Source organism: Ursus maritimus, unplaced genomic scaffold (assembly GCF_017311325.1).
Source record: "Ursus maritimus isolate PB19 unplaced genomic scaffold, ASM1731132v1 scaffold_23, whole genome shotgun sequence".
Lineage (NCBI taxonomy): Eukaryota > Metazoa > Chordata > Mammalia > Carnivora > Ursidae > Ursus > Ursus maritimus.
Window position 1 is genome coordinate 3,762,046 of NW_024424786.1, and position 12,289 is coordinate 3,774,334.

General features: G+C 36.5%; 1 protein-coding gene across 1 annotated transcript in view; it reads left to right on the top strand.

The window, feature by feature from the left end:
- Nucleotides 1-12,289, top strand: part of PDE3B (phosphodiesterase 3B) — a 168,614-nt gene that overhangs the window by 133,368 nt on the left and 22,957 nt on the right. Inside the window, exons 7-11 of the mRNA XM_040638847.1 lie at nt 654-864; nt 1,407-1,483; nt 7,260-7,411; nt 8,774-8,911; nt 9,862-9,973. Coding sequence (XP_040494781.1) covers nt 654-864; nt 1,407-1,483; nt 7,260-7,411; nt 8,774-8,911; nt 9,862-9,973 — 690 coding nt within the window. The remainder of the gene's footprint in view (nt 1-653; nt 865-1,406; nt 1,484-7,259; nt 7,412-8,773; nt 8,912-9,861; nt 9,974-12,289) is intronic.

Genomic DNA, 12,289 nt, shown 5'->3' on the forward strand with positions numbered 1-12,289 from the left:
TATATATATATTTTAAGATTTTATGCATTTATTTGTCAGAGAGAGAGACAGAGAGAGAGAGAGAGAGAGCACAAGCAGGGGGTGGCAGGCTGAGGGAGAAGCAGGTTCCCTGTTCGATGTGGGACTTGATCCCAGGACCCTGGGGTCATGACCCGAGCTGAAGGCAGACGCTTAACCGACTGAGCCACCCAGGCCTCCGAAGATTTGGATATATTTTTAAAAGGAACCTGCTGTTGTGTTAATATATAATTTTGTCATTGTTCAACTTGCTTAATGATGTTAAGAACTTTGATTCTTCAATAAAGTTTGGTAGCAATACTTTGTTCATATGGATAATAAGCTGGTGGGAATATAAAATGTGAAAGATAAAGATCAGTGTGAATTAGGAAAATTTGTGTCTATTTTAGTTACACTGTTAATATCTGTGCCATCTTGCCACAAGGTATTTATTTCACACTTGCTGATGATGACAAATAATGCCTACAATGTCTTGCAATAGCTCCACCTGGAAATCTCCTTTATCATTTAATTGTAAATACTTTGCTTTATTTAAAGAAGGAAAATGTTCTTTATAAATACACAGAGACAATAAATGCCTACACATGCTTACATATTTATTTATCGATCTCCTTCCTCTCTTTTAATTTTTTAAGGTGCTTTCCCCAGCCTGAGTCCTGTGAATTCTCCCAGCCATGGACCAGTGTCTGCTGGCTCTCTAACTAATCGATCACCCATAGAATTTCCTGACACTGCCAATTTTCTTACTAAGCCAAGTGTTATTTTACACAGATCTCTGGGCAGTGCACCCAATTCACCAGATATTTATCAGCAACTTAGAAATTCTGATAGCAGTTTGTGTAACAGGTAAGTTTCCCAAATGTTCATTATTCTATTTCCAAATATATGTTATTTTAATAAAGTATTACTAGTTTTCTGTTATAAGTAGTTAATGAATTAAGACTATACATTCTTTATTGAGTAGTTTTTATTCTTAATTTTTTCTCATTTTAGTGCTATTATTTTCCAATTAAGTGATCTCCATCGGAAGTGATATATAGTGGTATTCTATCCATCTCAAGATACCAGTAAATTATGAGAATTATTTTCATATATAATACTGTAGTACCCAGTTCATATGGTGTTTGTTTTCATTTTTCCATTTTTTATCAGTAATAAGTGTTTACTTCAGACCTCAGTGTTGACTTTCAAAATACATTATTTTCTTCAGGGGCACAGGATGCCTTCCAGGATAAAGCCTGCCTATTAGGTTTATTGATAGATTGGCCTTGTATGATGTTTTGCAGTTAGGATCTTGGTTAAAAATTAAGCAGATTTTCTAATTGTATTTAGGTCAAAATTTGCTTGCCTCATTTATAAATATGTATTTATCTGTTTTATTCTATAAGCTGTGGACATCAAATATTGAAATATGTGTCAACGTCCGAATCGGAGTCTGGGACAGACTGCCACAATGCAAAGTCAGGTGAGATTGCAAAAGTCCTGTGTGCTTGAATTTTGGAGCAATTTCTGACATTGTTTTAGAAGTGAATAAATGAGTGAGTGTAACTTCGGTTTACCCATCTTTAAAATGAAGATCTGATGTTTTGCCTACTTAGGAGGTAAGTAGAGGAGTTACTAGGAACAAGTTACGAATAACAGATGGTGAAAGTGTTTTGAAGACTACAGTGTGCTGTAGAAATGAGGGTGGTCTGTTCAGGTTATGGCGAGGGTTCATAAACAGTGAAAGTAATTACGTTAAGGTTGAACTCTAAGCCCAAAAGAGTTTGCATACAATTTTTTTACGGCATAGAGAGGAGTTGTTCTAAATTTTAACTTGTTGTATGACACCGAAACATTTTATATCCTCAGACAAGAAATGTTGTTGGTGATAAAATTTTGGTTGTTTTATAACTTTAAAAAATTGATGACTCAGGCCTACAGTCATAGTTACGTAGGTGACTCAGATCATCATTCCCCCTGAAAGTAGTTAGAAAAGCCAGACAAACTATTAGCAACAAAAATCCGCTTAAAACCATTGAAAACTAACAAGCTCCTCAGAATTACCAAGTACAAGATCTGGAGGAGGATAGAAATTTACAAAAATGAGCCTGGAGTTTGGGACCATCAAAAGGGTATTTCCTCCTTCTAGAGGGGCTGGTGACTGATAGAACGAGCAGTCCTTTTGGTAGTTCTGTGGGACTAGGGAGACAGAGATTGGAGTTGCAGGCTTACCATAGTAGGGGTAACTCGGTAAACTCTGTAGCCCTGCCCCAGAAGTGTAAAGGTAAACCGGAAATAGATGGGCCCCCCCCGGGACTGGGGGCTCTTATCGATCTCTTTATATACTATGAAAGTCACCCTTTTAAAGTGATGTCATAACCAGACAAAGGCATCCAAGGATACTACAGACCAATACCCCTTATGTATATAGACACAAAAATCCTTAGCAAAATAGTATTAAACTGAATCCAGCAACATATGAAAGGGTCACACCATGACCAAGAGGCATTTATCCCAAGAATGCAAGAGTAGTTTAACAGTTGAACATCAATGTAATACAGCACGTTAATAGAACACAGGGGGAGAAAATTACATGATAATCTAAATGTGTGCAGAAAAAACAGTTGATAAAATCCAAGACTCTTTCATGATAAAAACAAACTAGTTAGAGCAGGGAAGTTCTTCAGTCTGATAAAGGACATCTTTGAAAAACACACACCTGAACATCATCCTTAATGGAAAAAGACCGATGCTTTCTCCCTAAGGTCAAGAATAAGATAAAGATTTTTGCTTTTAGCACTTCTAGTCAACATGGTACTGGTGGTTCTCTGCAGGAAAAGTAGAAAGAAAAAGAAAGGCATCCTGAATGAAAATAAATAAAACTGTCCCATATTCTTAGATCCTATGCACCTTTGTGTAGAAGACCCCAAAGAACACACATACACGCACTAGAACCAAGAAACCAGCTCAGCAGAGGTAAGATGCGAGGTCAGTGACGTACAAAATTGCATTTCTGCACACTAGCAACGAACCATCATAAATGGAAATCAAGAAAACATTTCAATTCATAATAATATTGATAAGAATGAAGTATTTAGAATAATTTAACAATAGAAGGAGGGATTTATAGACCGAAAACTACAAAACATTGTTGATAAAAATTAGAGAAAATCTAAGTTGAGAGGCATTTCATATTACAAGATTGGAAAACTCAGTATTATCAGTAGGGCTCTTCTCCCAAATTGATCTATAAATTCATTGTAATCCTTATCAAATTCTAGCATGCTTTTTTTTTTTTTTTTTTTTGTAGGAATTGACAAGTTGGTCTTAAATTTTACATGAGAAGACAATGACCAACAATAGCCAGATCAATCTGGAGAAAGAACAAATTTGGACGACTGACACTACCTGATTTCAAAACTTATTATAAAGCCACTCTAATTAAGATAGTGAGGTATTGGCCCGAAGACGAGCCTAGATCAGTGGAATAGAACTGCAAGTCCAAAAATAGATCAACTGAATTTTGATACCAAAGCCAAGACAATTCAAAAGAGAAAGGATAGGTTTGTTTCACCACACGGGGCCAAGACAATTGGATATCCACTTGTCAAAGGAAGAATTTGGACTCTTACCCTAACTGTATACACAAAAAGTAACTCAAAATAGATCTGAGACCTAAGTATAAGATTTAAAACCTTGAAACTTGTAGAAGAGAATATATAGTCTTTGTGACCTTAAGTTGAATATAAAGCATTCTTAGATACAATACCAAAAGCACAGACCATGAAAGGAAAAAATGACAAATTGGGCTTCAACAAAATTAAAAACTTTTGCACTTCAAAAGACAACCATAAGAAAATGAAAAGACAAACCACAGATTGAGCGAAAATATTTGGAAATTATATATCTGATTAGGCTTTATATCCATAATACATAAAGAACATTTATAATTCATTATTAAGTCAGATGACTCAAAAAACGGGCAAAAGATGTCAGATATTTTGGTCTGAGTCATTTGGTGAAGGATATAAACAAATGGGTAATGAACACATGAAAAGATGAATGACATCATTGGTCAATAAGGAAATGCAAATTAATACTACAATGAGATACCACTCTACTCAAACTAGAATAACTATAGTAAAAAAGACCAATACCAAGTGTTAGCAAGGAGGCAGAGAAATTAGAACCTTTATATATTGCTGATGGGAATATAAAATGGTATACCACTTTGGAAAACATTCTGACAGTTTCTTTAAAAGTTACACATAAATTTACCGTATCAGCCAGTAATACCGTGGCTTAGAATTTATCCATGAGAAAACATATGAACACTCAAAGACAGGATTGTGAATGCTGACATTATTGATGCTGCTGCAAAACCGGAAATGATCCAAATGTCCCTTAACTTGTGAATGGATAAATACATGTGGTATATCCATACAGTGTAATTTCATTTAGCAACTAAAGGAACAAACTTTGGATACATGCGGCTACATCGATAGACTTCAAAACATTATTCTAAGTGAAAGAAGCCAGGCTCAAAAGATTCCATGTTGTAGGATTCCATTTATATGAAATGCTAGAAAAGGTTAATTTATAGGGACAATAATCAGAACAGTAATTGCATAGGATGAAAATAGGGATTAACTGTAAATAAGCAGGAGGGTACTTTTGGGGTGATGAGAGTTTCCTAAAACCATATTGTCATAATGGTTGTACAACTCTGTAAATTTACTAAAATTATTGAATTATACACTTATAATGGGTAGATTTTACGGTATGTTATTATACCACACACACACACACACACACACAGTTCTTTGATTGACTGGTATCAGCTAGGAGATGCTCGTTTGAGGACTCTCATGTGATTGCAGTCAGATATTGGTAAGAGCGACAGTCATCTGAAGGAATGATTGGGCTGAATTTCCAAGCTGCGATTACTCATGTGTCTGATGACTATTGACTAGTCCATCTAAATACGACCTCTCTATGGGCTTCTTCTAACATGTTTGCTGGATTCCAGGAGAGGAGGAAGTGGAGGCTGCCAGTCAAGTTAATGGCTCAACCCAGAACAGACAAGTGTTACTTCCGCCATATTCTGTCAATCAGAGCAGTGTCACAGGCTGTCTGGATTCTAGGGGATTAGGAAATAAATGCTGTGTCTTGATGGAGGAGTGACAGGAATAAATTTCAAAAGCGTGCAAGGGGAGTAAGAGACAGTGTTGTGGACAACTTTGGCAAAGAAATTATTACATTTATTTCAACTGTTTTTATTACTGTTCTATATAAGATATAGTTACTAGGAGTTTGGATCACTAAAAAGTATGAAGGGGGCGCCTGGGTGGCTCAGTTGGTTAAGTGTCTGCCTTCAGCTCAGGTCATGATCTCAGGGTTCTGGGATCGAGTCCTGCATCGGGCTCCCTGCTCAGTGGGGAGACTGCTTCTCTGTGCTCTCCACCCCCCCCCTTCAAATAAATAAATAAAATCTTAAAAAAAAGTATGTAATGAACCTCATATGTCATGATGGCTATTTTAGAATATTATTATAGTAGTACTGCCTTGTCTTACCAAGAGTAGTTTCATATTCTAATTTTCGTTTCTTAAATGTTTTTCATTGGGAAAGAATAATATTTTCCAAAGAATATTTCCTGACCATCATTAGTTAATGATTTTTTAATATATTCAGATTTGACTAACATTTATTGATCATTTATTATATGTAACATCTAGTAAGATAGATGTTATTACCCGTATTTTACAGGGGAAGAAGCTTGCCATTATCAAGTACAAAAATCAGGATTTGAACCTAGTTCTTCTGAAACTCATTTCCAATATGTACTCTTAAAAACTCTTTTACCTAGGGGTGCCTGGATGGCTCAGTTGGTTAAGCATCTGACTCTTGGCTTTGGGTCAGGCTATGATCTCAGCGTCGTGAGAGGGAGCCCCACATGCTCAGCATGGAGTCTACTTGAGATTCTGACCCTCTCTTCTCCCCTCTCCCCCGTTTGTTGTGTGCCTGTGCACGCTCATTCTCTCTCAAATAAAATAAATAAATAAAATCTTTTAAAAAAACCTTTTACTTAGGAAAACCCCTAGGTATTGAAAAGTGAATGAATCATAACTTTATAACTAGATGAGTATTCATACACTTAACATACCTGTGTAATCACCCAGATCAGTAAACCAATAAAATATTACCAGCACCTCAGAATTTCTCCTCATGCCCCCTTCCAGGTGTACCCTTTAAAGATAACCTTTGTCTTGGCTTTCAGTACTCATATGTATCAGTTTTGGTCTGTCGTTGAACTTTTCACAAAGAGAATCAGTAGGTACCTTTGTGTCTGACTTCCTTCATTCAACATTATATATATATTTTGGTTTTAAGATTTTTTATTTATTTGACAGAGAGACAAAGCGAGAGAGGGAACATGAGCAGGGGGAGTGGGAGAGGAGAGTCTTCCCGCTGAGCAGGGAGCCCGATGCGGGGCTCAATCCTAGGACCCCCGGATCATGACCTGAGCCGAAGGCAGACACCTAACGACTGAGCCACCCAGGCGCCCCCCAACATTATATTTTTAAGAATCATCGGCTCTTGCACGTTGTTGCACGTGGCTGTGGTTCGTAGTGCTCGGTTGTGTGAATACACTACAGTCATTTATTCTACTGTTGGTGGGTTTCAGGGAAATTTCCTGTTCATAATATCACCAAGAGAATGAATATGATTTTTTTTTAACACGTGAATGAATGCTGTTTAGCTACCAGTGCTGCTTCCCTTTTCCATGAGATTTGGGAAAAAAGAGTATTCTTTATCACATTGGTAGAGGAATAATTCACAATAAATGATACTGTGTTTTAATTTTTAGATGTGCCTTGATCTCATTCATTTATAATTATGAATCTAGAGTTTTCATAGCCAAAACTCAAACAATTTCAAATGTTAGACATGGCATACATCAAATTACTAACAAGTTCCTATTGATAGGGACTGATTTTTCCTTTTTTTTTTTTTTTTTAGGATTTTACTTATTTATTTGACAGAGAGCGCACAAGTAGGGGGAGGAGTTGGGGGGAAGCAGGCTCCCCACTGAGGAGGGGGCCCAAAGTGGGATCATGACCTGAGCCGAAGGCAGATGCTTAACCGACTAGCCCCCCAGCTGCCCCATTTGAATATTTTTTATAAGTAAGTTTCCTTATAAAATTATGCATATAGGGTAATTTTTATTCTTATTATTACTATATGTCTTTTTTGAAAGGTGATGAAGACAGCGCTGTTCCCTCAAAACCGTCATTCAACTGTACAGAAGTGCAACAAGAAGTGGAAACCGAGAACAGAGACTGCAGGAAATTATCTGTGGAAGGTGATAATCACCTAACAGAAGAGGCCCAGCATGAACAGCAGCCAAATGTAAAAGATAAACTTTCCGTATGATTATGTTAAGGTGAAATATGACATTAGTTTAGTGCTAGTTTCATTAATCTTTGCCCAGAGCAAGATTTTTAATGTAATAGTATTTTTAAATTTTTTACTAAAAAGTCATTATATCGTATTAAAGGAAACCTAAGGTTAAAAATAATTTAATTACAGTTGACCCTTGAACAAGGCTGGTATTGGGGTGCTGACCCTCCCACACATAGTCGAAAATCCCCATATAACTTTTTTTTTTTTTTTTAAAGATTTTACTTATTTATTTGACAGAGAGATAGCGAGAGGGGGAACACAAGCAGGGGGAGTGGGAGAGGGAGAAGCAGACTTTCCGCTGAGCGGGGAGCCCGACGCAGGGCTCGATCCCAGGACCCTGGGATCATGACCTTAGCCGAAGGCAGACACCCAACGACTGAGCCACCCAAGCGCGCCCAAAATCCCCATATAACTTTGACTCCCCCAGAACTTCATTGCTAATGACCTTCAGTTGATCCGAAGTCTTACTGATAGCATAAACACACGTGTCAGTTAGCACGTATTTTGTATGTTGTATGTATTGTATACTGTATTCTTGCAATAAGATAAGCGAGAGCAAAGAATGTGGTTAAGAATCACAAGGCGGAGAGCACGCAGTACCGTATGTACTACAGAGGTGCACGCTAAGTGGACCCGCGTGGTTCAGACTCATGCCGTTCAGGGGTCATCTGTCCTTCCGACCGTCATCCCAGAGCAGCAAAGGGCATTCGTTGTAAAACGAACACGCGAACATGTTTGATTTAGTTTTATAGTAGACATATTACTTTCTGTGCTGGTATTTTCTTCATTGTACATGTTAAAGTGCGAGGAGCAGGTGCATAAAGCGTTAAAAAACGGAATCTGTTTACTATAGAATAGCAGTTTTTTTGTTCTTAAGTTCCAAATTTAAGCTTTTTGGGGAAAAAAAAATCCATTCCTTTTGGGAAGTTAAACTAGTAATAAATGCCAGTATAAGGATAGGAGTCTCTTTCTATTATCCTTTGATACCTGTAACTTCTCAAATGAAAATAGTGGATTTTAGATTTGTATATAGTGTTTTAGAAATACAGTATTTTTATTTGGAAAAGTACTGTAGAGATGAATAAATCTTCTCATGCCTAGAAGAGATTCTTACATTTTCCCGAAGATAGCATTTTACAACGAGGGGAAATCGGAAGTACAGATTCAATCTGAGAATAACTTTTGTAGCAGATAGTATTGACCATTTTTTCATGTTCAGTTTTAAGTGTTCCCATTTAGATGTGGATTTAATGATGTATTTAAAAGGTACGGTTAAGTTGTTTGGGTTTTCTCCCCCCGTATGTACAGGTGGAACAGGGAGCTTCACTGGACCTGATTTTGATAGAAGATTATGATTCCCTGATCGAGAAGATGAGCAACTGGAATTTTCAAATATTTGAAGTTGTAGAAAAAATGGGAGAGAAATCAGGAAGGATTCTTAGCCAGGTTTGTTTAAAATCTCTACTTTTTTTTACTATAATTTTTTTTAAAAATGTGTAATATTGGTTTAGGCACAAGTTCAACATTGTTCGCTGATTTTTTTTTTCACAAATGAAGTTTTCAGTAGAAAATTTGAAAAGAGAAACATATACATAAACCCATATATAAAAATAATTATATTATTGTATGTAATGTATTTCATGTAATTTTATTTGAATAAATGAAAAGTAGTTTTTTGGCCCATATTGTAGGATTTAATTTTACTACAGAATAAAGTTACTTTATATTGAACCCCGAGGTTGAAAAGGGTATGAAAGGTGAGCTGGATCTAACCACTGAAACCTATGCTTTATTTTTTTTCACCTGCCCTCCCTGTACTTTACCCAAGGCCAGATGGTTCATTTCATGCTAGGACCATGGAAAAATAGTTTCTTTTTAACCACCCAGACTCAAGGTCCCCCCTGAGGGGTTCATACAACAGCATCAGATTAACCTTCCCAAAATATCATTCTCATTCTCTTCAAAGTTTCTTATTTATGAAATGTACAAACATAAGGGTAAATTACGTGGAGGGCATATAGCTTCATCTCACTGTAGTCTTGAGGGACAAAATGTAATAAATATATTGTTCTGACTTCTGTTAACACCTAGGACTAGAGTAGAATTCATGTGCCCCTTAATAAATTGTAAATAAAAAAGTTAAAGGGAGAAATGGAAAAATTAAAAAACTGGGATATGCTATGGTAATCTTTCTTTGGTTTTCAAGGGTTTTAGGGTGATGTCTTCCTTTTTAATGTTTTGAAAAGAATTTCTCATAGAGAAATTTTTAATAAATTATTAACTTAAAGACACATACATGGGAACATTCCCAAATGCAAATCACAAAAACATATTCTACTCAACTGCAAGTAGAAATTCTGATTTTTAAAGTGTATTTTATTTTAATTGACATTTAGGTTATGTATACCTTATTTCAAGACACTGGCCTGTTGGAAATATTTAAAATCCCCACTCTGCAGTTCATGAACTATTTTCGTGCGTTGGAAAATGGCTATCGAGACATTCCTTGTAAGTATCAGCAGATCTTATTACTTAAGTTCAGTTAATACTGGTTTTGAAACTAGTATGTTTCCCTTCAGATCTAAACACTTTTTAAATTACATGTTTGGAAAAATTTTAAATAGGGATTTTAAAAAGTAATCTATATCCTGCTACCTAGAGTTAACGGACTATTAACATTTTGGTATATTTCCTTATTTATGTTTTATAAAGTGAATCATAATACAGACATATATTTATAATGTGCTCTTTCCCTTAATTGTTATATGGTGTACAATTTATCTTTTAAAATGTTTAGTAATTAAGAGCGTCAGAAAATTCTTGACTTCAAAATATTTAAAAATTATCCATAGAATTTCTGTTTTTAACTGTATCCTGACTTACGGAAGTAAGTAAAATATAATTTGAATTTCATATTAGGAAATGATACAGATTTCTTTATACATGTATATATTCTACAGTTTCCTTTCATATGGACACATTTTGGGAAATCACTTGTATAAACACAGAGCAAGTTATTCTTAAATTGGTATAACTCATAAATAATAATACTTAATGTGAGTTATATGTACTATAATTTCCACTTATAAAATATGCTTTTAAAAATGACTGTATTTTATAAATAGAATAAAGTGATAGTTTATTTTTTTTTTAAGATTTATTTATTTATTTGAGAGAGAAATGAGCATGAGCAGAAGGAAGAGGGAGAGGCAGAAGCAGGCTCCCTGCAGGGAGCCCAACTCAGGGCTGGATCCCAGAACCTCGAGATCATGACCTGAGCTGAAGGCAGACACTTAACAGACTGAGCCACCCGCGTGACCCTAAAGTGATACTTTAAAATGGACTTGAAGGGGAGTGGGGGGAAAAAAGAGGCAATAAAGTCTTCACTATCAGCTCCAAATAGGGTGTTAAGAAAAGAGCCTCTGGATCTAACTCTTCTAAACTTTCGTGTCCAAATTTATAAATGGAAATTAAAATAGTCCCTACTCCATAGGTAGTGATAAGACAAGCCATGGAAAGCACATATCAGAATTCCTGGCACATAATACATGGTCAGTAAAAGGTGTTGACTGCATGAATAATTAAGCTCCTTGCAGACATCATGTCGCGTCGATAGCCTGAATACTTCGTATTGTGTCATCGGCTGATTCTGCCTGGTACTCATTAGATGTGTGTAGAAGTGTTGAACTTTTATTGAATATCAGCTGTGACTATCATCATTAGATCCATGAAGATTAAATCATTTAATGTTTGTTGGAAAGTTTATGTTATCTACCTTTCACAGGTGGGAAGTAAAAGCTCAGAAGAATCTTTCCCAAGATCCTAAAACTTCTGTAGGTCTTGCCTTTTCACATAGTGATGTTTCAGTAAACTCATGTTTTCTTGATTACGTACTATGTCTCAGACACTGTTCTGGATGTTTTCCTATGCCATTTTAACATTTCATCCCTATAGCGGGCCTGAGAGAGAGTTATGTCTCATCGCTTTTTTTTGTTTTTTGGGGTTTTTTGGTGCATGTGTTTTTTTGTGGGGGGGGAGGGGAGTTCAAATATCCAGAATTTGTAAGTGTTGCCTGTGTGCAAACATGGGTCTCCATAATCCAGACGCTATTTAGGTAGTATTTTTAAAGCTACAAAATTAGGGGCGCCTCGGTGGCTCAGTCAGTTAAGCGTCTGCCTTCAGCTCAGATCATGATCCCAGGGTCCTGGGATCGAGCCCCATGTCAGGCTCCCTGCTCAGCGGGGAGCCTGCTTCTCCCTCTCCCACTCCCCCTGCTTGTGTTCCCTCTCTCGCTGTCTCTCTCTCTCTCTCTGTGTCAAATAAATAAACAAAATCTTACAAAAATAAAAAATAAAAAAATAAAGCTAAAAAATAGCAACCATCAATAAATTTTTCAATGCCTTTCAATTAGCCCTTGTTACTTGCCTTTTCTTTGACTGTCTTACTATGTTTTCATTGTATATATGAAAGGTTTTTTTTTTAAACATTTTATTTATTTATTTGACAGAGAGACAGCTAGAGAAGGAACAGTTAAACAGGGGCAGAGGGAGAGGGAGAAGCAGACTCTCTGCTGAGCAGGGAGCCAGACATGTGGCTCAATTCCAGAACCCTGGGATCATGACCTGAGCCGAAGGCAAATGCTTAACGACTGAGCCACCCAGGCACCCCTATATGAAAGTTTTTAGAGGAGAACTTTTTAACACATTAAGAGACTTTAAAAAAATAAGATGAAACAAGGGTTCCTGGCTGGCCCGGTCACTAGAACATACAGCTCTTGATCTCAGGGTCATGAGTTCAAGCCCCGCATTGGGCATTGAGCCTACA